The following is an 8,343-nucleotide window of genomic DNA, read 5'->3' on the forward strand; positions in this document are numbered from 1 at the left end:
CCCCGGGGGGATTTGGGGGATCCCCAAGGGGGCGTTAGGGGCCATTGAGGGATTGCTGGGGTCCCCATGAGGGGGTCTGGGGGTGCCCACAAGGAGATGGGGAGGTTTGGGGTGGGTTTTGAGGTTCCCCAGGTGGTTGGGGGTCCCTGGGGGCATTTGAGGGGTCCCCGGGGGCGGTTTCGGGGGGTCCCCAGTGGCTCCCAGGAATGTTCGAGCGGCTCTGGGGGGGTTGGGGGGGAGAAAGGGTGGGGGAGGGGGGAGACCTCCCCCCAGGGGGGGTTTGGGGGGTCGTGGGGGACCGCTCGCCCCGTCCGGCCGCGGCCGCTCGCCCAAAACAAAAGGGGGTCACAGATGGGGGGGCACGTTGGGGTCACTGAGCCTGCAGGGGGGGAAGCAGGGTGGGTGGGAGGCTCCAGGGRACCCCAGACCCCCCAGGGGGATTCTGGGGTGTCCCTGGGGTCCTCAGGGGGCATCAGGATGTGCTGGAGGGGCTCCTGCAATACCACCCCCACCCCCCCCACCCATGGGTGGTGTGCGATGTGCCAAAGCTGTTTTCAAGGAGTTTTGGGGGTTCCTGGTTGTTTGGGGTACCAGGAATGGATTGGAGGTCCCCAGGGGAATTTGTGACAGTCCCAGTGGTGTTTTAGGTATCCTGGGCTGGGGTTCAGGGTCCATGGAKGGGCCCCTTGTTGAAATTTTGAGGGTCAGGACATGCTGGGGGAGTTCCTGCAGTGCCAACCATCCTCCAGCAGGAAGGTCTTGGGGGGCTTTGGAGGATCCTCATTTTTTTTTTTTTTTTTGCAAGTTTTGGGGCCTCCTGGTTGGTTTTGCTGGTCCCAGGCAGAGGGATTTAATCAATTCAATGAATTTTAGTGTCGGGGGGAGGGGGTGTCTATCAGCACAAAATCCTCCCTGGGCAGGGAGATTGGCCTGGCACTTTGTAGYTTCCCGGAGAGGGTAACTCTGGGGGTCCCGAGGGGGGTTTGGGGTGCCAGGGGTGCCGTACCTGCTGTCCCTGCTGCGCGGGGGGAGGGGCGGGCCCGGCCCCCCCGGGGGTCTGCCCGTAGTACGCCGCTTGCTGCCGGTAATACTCGGCCCAGGCTGCGCTGTAGTCGGGCTGGGGGCCAGGGGGGGCCCCGGGACCACCCCCCGAAGCCACCTGGGCTGCTGCGRGGGACACAGCACGGGTGGTCAGGGCTGGGGGGGATGTCCCCAGAGCCCCCATGCAGAAAATGTCTGGGGGGACACACCTTGTTTCTTGTAATATTCCTCCCACGCCTTGGTGTAATCCTGCTGCGGGGGTGCCCCCGGCTGCTGCGGCTGCTGGCCTGGGGAACGGCACCGAGAGGTTATGGGACCCCGGCGGGGGTTCAGGGGTCCCCAGGCAGGGTTACAAGGGACGGAGGAGCAGGTTTGGGGTTCCCAGCGTGACAGAGGGCTCTTACAGTCACCCACGGGCCGTTTAGAGGGGCAGGGGAGAAGATTTAGGATCCCCAGGGTAGTTTGGGGGGGTCCTGGGGGAGGGGTGGGTTTCAGAAGTCTCTGTGATCGCTTTAGCTCCTGGAGAATGTCAGGGGGTCACAGGGAGCGTTTGGAGSATCCTCAGGGGGAGATTTGTGGGTCCCAGGAGGATTCCGGGGGCCTGGACTAACACCAGTTAAGGGAGTCCCGGGGCGGGGGKGGCGTTTGGAGGTTCCCAGGCCCACCCAATTCACCCCCCCAAATCCCGAGTGCCCACCTAGTTTCTTGTAGTACTCCTCCCAGGCCTTGGTGTAGTCGGCCTGGCCGGTGGGGGGGGGCTGGGGGGGCTCCCCCTGCACGGGCGGGGCGGCGGGCGGGGGCTGCGCCGGCACGGGCCCGGGGGGCTGCTGGTAGTAGTGCGAGTAGTAGGCGGCCCAGGCCGCGTTGGGGTCCGGGGCGGGCGCCTTGCCTGGGGGGGGCCCCAAAACCATGGTGTCAGCCGAGGAGAGCCCCCAGTCTGGGGGAGGCCCCAACTTCGGGGCTCCCCTCGCTATAAACACAGGGTGCTCTCCAAGTCCACTGGGGCCGTTGACACGGGGCCCAGGGGGAGTTGGGGTCTGACGGGGGCTGTTCAGACAGCGCCCAGGGTGAGCTCAGTGAGGGACCCCACACTCACGGTCCCACCCATAACCCGAGTGGTCACAACTTGGGGTCTGCCACTGCCCTAAAATCACACCAGGAGGCCCAAAAACCCCAGCATCAGTCAGGGGGTGTCCCCCAAATGCGGGTTAACTCCCAAACTCAGGGCCCAGCCCCCAAAATCCCGGAGCACTCCTAGAACCAAGGGGTAACATCACACACACCGTTGGGCTCTACCCCAGCTTTGGCCCCCCAAACCCACAAAACCCAGTGGGCCGGCCCTGCGGGGGCTCCCCAAACCCTTGGCAGGCTCCCCAAGAAGTGGGCCCCCCCGGCAAGTCCCGGGGGTTCGCAATACTCACTGGGGTCGTGAGGGGCTGGTGGCTGCCACTGGGGGTACGTGTTGCCCCAGCCCTGGGGGGGGTACTGGTGGGGGGGTGGTCCCCCCGGGCTGCAGARAAGGGGGGTCAGAGGTGTTTGATTTTGGGGGAATCCCCCAGAACCCCCCGAAAAAGGCCAGTACTCACTGTGGGGGGGCTCCAGGGGGGCCCTGGTTGAAGGGTCCGGGGTTGAAGGGGCCCATAGGCCCAGCAGGTCCAGGGGGACCCCCTGGGCCAGGACCAGGGCCAACGGGGCACAGCGGGCCCTGGGGGTGGAAAATGGGTGTTAGGGGAGATTTGGGGGACCCCAGGAGGGGTTCTGGGGCCCCTCAAAGATATCTGGGTTTGTGGTGGAGGGTATGGGGATCCTGGGCGGCATCTGGGAGGGATCTTACAGTACCACACGTTCCCCACAAGAGAGCAACACCGAGACTCYCACGAGTTTTGGCGGTTCTTGCAAGGTTTTGGGCTTTTTTGGGGATTTGGGGGAGTTTTGGGGTGCCCTATAAATTTTTTTAGGGTGTCCCCACCTCAATCTTCTCCTCGATTAGCTGCTTGGCATGGTCGATCTGCTGAGGGGTCCCACGGATCACAAACAGTTTGAAGTTGGGGTCCCCATTCGGAGGGAGCTGCCGTGAGATCTCCACAAACGCCCCTGTCTGCTGGTTGATGGCCTTGACGTTCTCCCCCCCTGCACCCCAAAACCCCCCACGGTCAGTGGGGGCACCCCAAAATCCCCCAAGCCCCCTGGGAATGCCCAATCCTCCCTGAGACTAACAAAACCCTCATGGGAACCGCAAAACCCCTCAGCAGATTCTAAAACCTCCCCTGGGGAACCCCAAAACCCTCCCAGGTCCCCCAAACTCTTCCCAGACCCCAAAATCCCCTGGGAACCCCCAAAACGCTCAGGGAATCCCAGAACATTTCACTGGGGAACCCCAAACTCTACCCTGGGACCCCAAAAGCCCCACAGGATCTCCCACCACCCTCCCGAGAGCCCCAAACTCCCCTGGGAAACCCCAAAACCCAGTGTGGGAACCCCCAACCTCCCCGCAATGTGCACCCTTTACATGACAGAGGAAAAAGGGCTCTTTGGGGTGGGAGATCAGGTAGGAGTGGGTGCGGATGTATTTGGGGAAGCTTTTGGAGATGTTACAGGAGGTTTGCGGAGGGCTCAGAATTATCTGGGGGAACTTATGGGGGTCGATGGGGGTCCAGAGGAGTTACATGAGTTCAGAAGAAGAACGAGGAGTGTTTCTGAGGGATTTTGGGGGGAACTGGGGGAAGATTTGGGAGGTGAATTTGGGGTCCAGAGACCCTTTTGAGGTCTGGGGGTGCCGTGAGGGGATTTTGCGGGTATTTGGGTGCGGGAGTCAGGAGGGATTCAGAGGAGAAATTAGCAGGAGTCTAGAGAGGGATTTGGGGAGTCTGGGGAGCGATTTTGGGKGCATTTGTAGGCATTTCATGAGCCACAGGAGGAACTGGGAAGTGTGGGGTGCGGGGTCCTGGGGGAGGTTTGGTGGGGAATTAGGGGATCCTGGAGCTCACCCCCATCTCACCTCTGCCGATGACGAGCCCACACTTGTGGGTGGGGATGGAGAAGGTCATCTCTCCGCCGGGGGGGCCCCAGCTGCCCTGGCCCCGGCCCCGGCCCCGGCCCCCWGGAGGCAGCCCCGGCCCAGGGGGTCCTGGAGGGCCACTCTGTGGGGAGGAGGGGCATTAGGGGAGGCACAGAACCCAAACCAGGGCGGACATGCCCCCCCAGAAAACATCCCTGCCCCTAAAACAGCTCCCGACTCCTCCACCAAACAAACCCTCCTGGCCTCAAAACCAGCTTTTAATCCTCCCCTAACACAGCTCCTGTGGCCCCGTGAAGCGCAGCCCCCTCCTCAAATACCCGCAGGCTCTGCAGCAGGTCGTTGATGATCCTGGCCGCGTGCTCGCAGCGCTCCGGGGGTCCCATGATGTGGGCGATTTTCTCCGGCCCTGTCCCATCATCTGTGGGGTTTGTGGGGCGTTACAGGGGGTCCCCACGCCCCCAGATCAATGGGGAAAGGTCCTTACTGGGGGGAAGGGGCTCCCCAAACCTTGCTTGAACTGGATCCGCACCCCGGCGTCGTTCTGGATCTTCTTGATCATCTCCCCGCTGCGGCCGATGACGACTCCGACCGAGTGTCGCGGCACCGGTACCTGGGGGGGCATTTGGGGCATTTGAGGGTCCTGACCCCCGCCTCAGAAAAAAGGGCTTGGGATGGAGAAGGGGGATTCTTTTTGAGTGAAAAACGGGGGTGTTTGGATTATTGAATGTGAGTTTTGGGGTGAAAATCAGAATTTTTGCATTCAAAAATGGGCTTATTGTAAACTGGGATTTTTCATGTTGAAGAATGGCATTTTTTTCATTGAAAAATACGTTTTTTTCCCCAAAACCAGGAACTTCTATAACTGAAAAATAGCACTGATTTATGATTCAAAACTAAAACCTTTTAGATTGGAAAACAAAGTTTATTTGAAAAATGCAAGTTTAAAAATGAAAAAACAGGAATTTGGTTTGAGAAACAGGTTTTTAGAGTGAGAAATGGGACCTCAGATTGGCATTTTTGTGTGAAAATTCACACAAAAATCTGGGGTGAGATGTGGTTTGGTTTGAAAAATGGGCTTTTCTGGATTGAGAAATGATGATTTTGTGATGGTAAAAAATGGGATTTTAGGAATGGAATGAAATAGAATTCATGGGTGCCAAATGGAATTCTAGAGTGCCAAAAGGGATTTTGGGGTGACAAAGGGGATTTTGTGGGCACACTCACATCAATGCCTCCGCCCAGGCGGGCACCATAGTCCGAGCGCTCCCCAAATCCACCCTGGTCGCGCTCCCGAAGGATGTCCAGCACCATCTCACACGCTTGCTGGGAAGGGGGTTTGGGGGGGATCAGTTTGGGGGCCACTCTGGGGTTATTTGGGGTGATTTTTGGGTGCCTCTCACCTGCACCTTGTAGGGCTCCCCAATGATCCGCAGGGGTTTGTCCACGTTGGTGTTTTGGGAACCGTCTTGAATCAGGATCATTTTCACCCCTGCTCGTTCCTGGGGGGCACCGGGACCCCTCAGTGCTGACCCCTCCCAAAACCACCCAGAGACTCCCTGGGGCAGTTCTGGGGTTCCTGGAGCTGTTGGATACTCTYCCCCTCTTCCCAATCCCGTGGGGGTGATCAGAGACCCCTAAACCTCCCTCAGGGACCCCAACCCCCACCCAGTGACCCCAAAATCCCCCAAACCTCCTCACACCCTCCCTGAGCCCCGCCACAGGGGAATTTGGGGAGCACCTGGAGCTGTTTGATGGTCTCCCCGCCCTTCCCGATGACCAATCCCGCTTTCCCTGCTGGGATCATCAGCTCCTGGACTGTCCCGTTCTGGCCGTTGGCAGCGTCAGGGAAGGGTCCCGGAGGCCCCCCCCTGCCCCGTGACACGATGTCGTCCAGCAGTGCCTTCGCCTTCCTGGGGACGGGTTGGGTGGGTCACTGGGAGGATTTGAGGGGGGTTTAGGGGAAGATTTGGGAAAGTTTTGGAGTCACTGGGAGATCTGGAAGGGATTTTTAAGGGTCATCTGTGAGTTTTGGGGAGATTGGAAAGGGTTTTGGGAGACTTCAGTGGAATCTGGGAGGTCACTGGGGAGCTTGGAAGGGATTTGGGAGGTCTCTGAGGAGGTGCGGGGGAGATCTGGGGGGGGGTTGGGGGTCCCGAGGGGAATTGGGACCCCTAAAGAGGTATTTTGGGGGTCCCTAAGGGAGTTCTGGAGGATCTGTGGGTGTCCCAAGAGTATTTCGGGATTACTGAGGGGGTTTTGGGGTTCCCAGGAGGGTTTGGAGTCACTCACTGCACAGAGTCTGGGGAGCCCGTCAGGGACACGCTGCGCTCCGGTAACCCGCCACTGTCTGGGAGAGCATGGGGGGATCAGTGGGGTTGTCCCCCATAATCTGGGGGGCCTAGAGGGGTTTTGGTGGGCTCAGCCCCCCCATACCTGGGGAGATCTGCACTTTGCACCCCGAGTCCTGCTGGATCTTGTTGATCTGTTCCCCCCCGCGACCGATGACTGCGAGGGGGGACACACAGAGCATGGTTTGGGGATGTCTCTGAAATCCTCTATGGGGTCCCCAATGCCCCAGGACCCCCAAAGACATTCCAGGACCCTGCCAGACTCACTGAGGCCGACCATTCCATCGGGGACCCGGTACTCCTCCGTCACCGTTGTCCTGGGGGGGTGCCAGGAGTTCATGGGAACCCCAGAAACCCCCTGGGCACTCCAAAATCCCCCATAACCCACCAACAGCCCCCCAACTCCCCAAGGACACTTTAAAACCACCCCAAAACCCCACAAAATCCATCAGAACTTTCAACCCCCCTCTCAAGGATCCCGCAAACCTCCCCCCAAAACCTTCAGTATCCCCCTAAAAAAACCCTCAAATCCCGAGGACCGCCCCCAGGAACCCTCCCCTTCAAGCTCCCCCCAGGACCCCCAAAAGAACCCCTCCCACCCCCTCCAATACTCGCCCAAAACCCCCTGGCCCCCCATACCTGGGTGGGGGGTGAATGGGCCCCATCGGTGCCGGCAGCGCTGGGGGGGGAATCTGACCTGTGGGGGTCCCCCCGATGTGGGGGTGCTGGGGGTGCCCCAACTTTCCCCCAAAACCCCCAACTCCCCCCCCCCAACCTCTCCCAGTCCCCAAAACCCTCCAAAATCTCCCAAACCATTCCAAGGACTTGCTAAGAAACCCGCCGAGGCCTCTCAAACCTGCTCTAGGCACCCCAAACCGCCCAACCCCCAACCTCCCCCTGGACCCCCTCAACCTCTCCCCTCAAACTCCCCCTTAACCCCCCTTTCCTGAGTCCTCCCCCAGGAGCCCCTGAAATCTCTCCAGGACACCCAAGTTTCCCTTTGACCACCCCAATCCTTCCCAGGCCACCAAATCCCCTTTGGGGAACCCCCCACTTCCCTGGGACCTTCCCCAGCGCCCCCCGCCTGGGAACAGCCCGGGACTGCAGGAGTCCCCCCAAATGTGCTGCTCCCCAATCGCCTGCCCGGGACCCCCCGAATGCGCACTCACCATCCCCCTGTGCCGCCAGTTTCTTGCTCTCAGGTTGGTCTGGGGGGRAGGGGGCGCAGCATTAGGAACCCCCCCGATCGCCCCCCCCCAGGCTTTGGGGGTGCCCCGCGSTGTGGGGAATTCAAGCCGGGTTTGGGGATCCCATACCCCCCTTACCGCCATCCTCCAGCTGTCGTTTCTGCCCCCCGAAGCCCCCGAAGTCGGGAGGGGGAGGGTTGTTGTTTGGCACCGGYGGCGCCGCATCCCCCCCGATCTTGGCCGCGATCTGGGGGGGGTGGGTAAGGGAGGGCGTCACCCCAAAGCCGGGGAGGCAGAAGGCCCCAGGGAGCACCAAAAAACACGAGACTCCCACAACCTCCCCCCACAGGACCCCCAAACTCCCTCAGAACCTCCCCACTAACTCATAATGACGGTCCCAAAACTGCCCAAGGTACCTTAAAAACTCCCCAAAAGCCACCGAGGGGTCACCCTGAGAAATGTCCCCCCCCAAACTCACGCACAGACTCCCAAAACCCACCAGGGACCACCCAAACCCCTCAAGGAACCCCCCAAACCTCCCAGGAGGCCCCAAAGCTGCGCCCCAACCCCCCCACAACCAAACCGCCTTGAGAACTCGCAGAGAATCTTCCAAAATGCCTGGGACGCTCAGCCGAAAATAAAGCCCCCCCCCCCCCCCGGCACAAGCAGAAGCCCCCCCAACTACCCTAAAATCTCTCGGAGGCAGGGCCCAAACAACGAGAGACCCCAAAACGGCCCCCACGAGACC

At 60.6% G+C, this 8,343-nt stretch overlaps 1 protein-coding gene across 1 annotated transcript in view; it reads right to left on the bottom strand.

Moving 5' to 3' along the window:
* Positions 1-6: 6 nt before the first annotated feature.
* The window catches only part of KHSRP (KH-type splicing regulatory protein), a 9,889-nt gene continuing 1,552 nt past the window's right edge, over positions 7-8,343 (bottom strand). The window contains exons 2-20 of the mRNA XM_057387022.1: positions 7,734-7,958; positions 7,578-7,616; positions 7,048-7,087; positions 6,676-6,725; positions 6,494-6,565; positions 6,350-6,407; positions 5,799-5,970; positions 5,461-5,559; positions 5,285-5,383; positions 4,568-4,670; positions 4,378-4,478; positions 4,040-4,181; positions 3,011-3,171; positions 2,628-2,746; positions 2,463-2,551; positions 1,739-1,930; positions 1,251-1,328; positions 1,007-1,167; positions 7-379 (exon numbers count right to left, since the gene is read on the bottom strand). Of these exons, the coding sequence (XP_057243005.1) occupies positions 371-379; positions 1,007-1,167; positions 1,251-1,328; positions 1,739-1,930; positions 2,463-2,551; positions 2,628-2,746; positions 3,011-3,171; positions 4,040-4,181; positions 4,378-4,478; positions 4,568-4,670; positions 5,285-5,383; positions 5,461-5,559; positions 5,799-5,970; positions 6,350-6,407; positions 6,494-6,565; positions 6,676-6,725; positions 7,048-7,087; positions 7,578-7,616; positions 7,734-7,958 (2,009 nt within the window). The 3' untranslated portion in view covers positions 7-370. The remainder of the gene's footprint in view (positions 380-1,006; positions 1,168-1,250; positions 1,329-1,738; positions 1,931-2,462; positions 2,552-2,627; positions 2,747-3,010; positions 3,172-4,039; positions 4,182-4,377; positions 4,479-4,567; positions 4,671-5,284; positions 5,384-5,460; positions 5,560-5,798; positions 5,971-6,349; positions 6,408-6,493; positions 6,566-6,675; positions 6,726-7,047; positions 7,088-7,577; positions 7,617-7,733; positions 7,959-8,343) is intronic.

The sequence above is a fragment of the Malurus melanocephalus genome, unplaced genomic scaffold (genome assembly GCF_030028575.1).
Source record: "Malurus melanocephalus ecotype Western Australia unplaced genomic scaffold, MMel_1.1 scaffold_1118, whole genome shotgun sequence".
Classification (NCBI taxonomy): Eukaryota; Metazoa; Chordata; class Aves; order Passeriformes; family Maluridae; genus Malurus; species Malurus melanocephalus.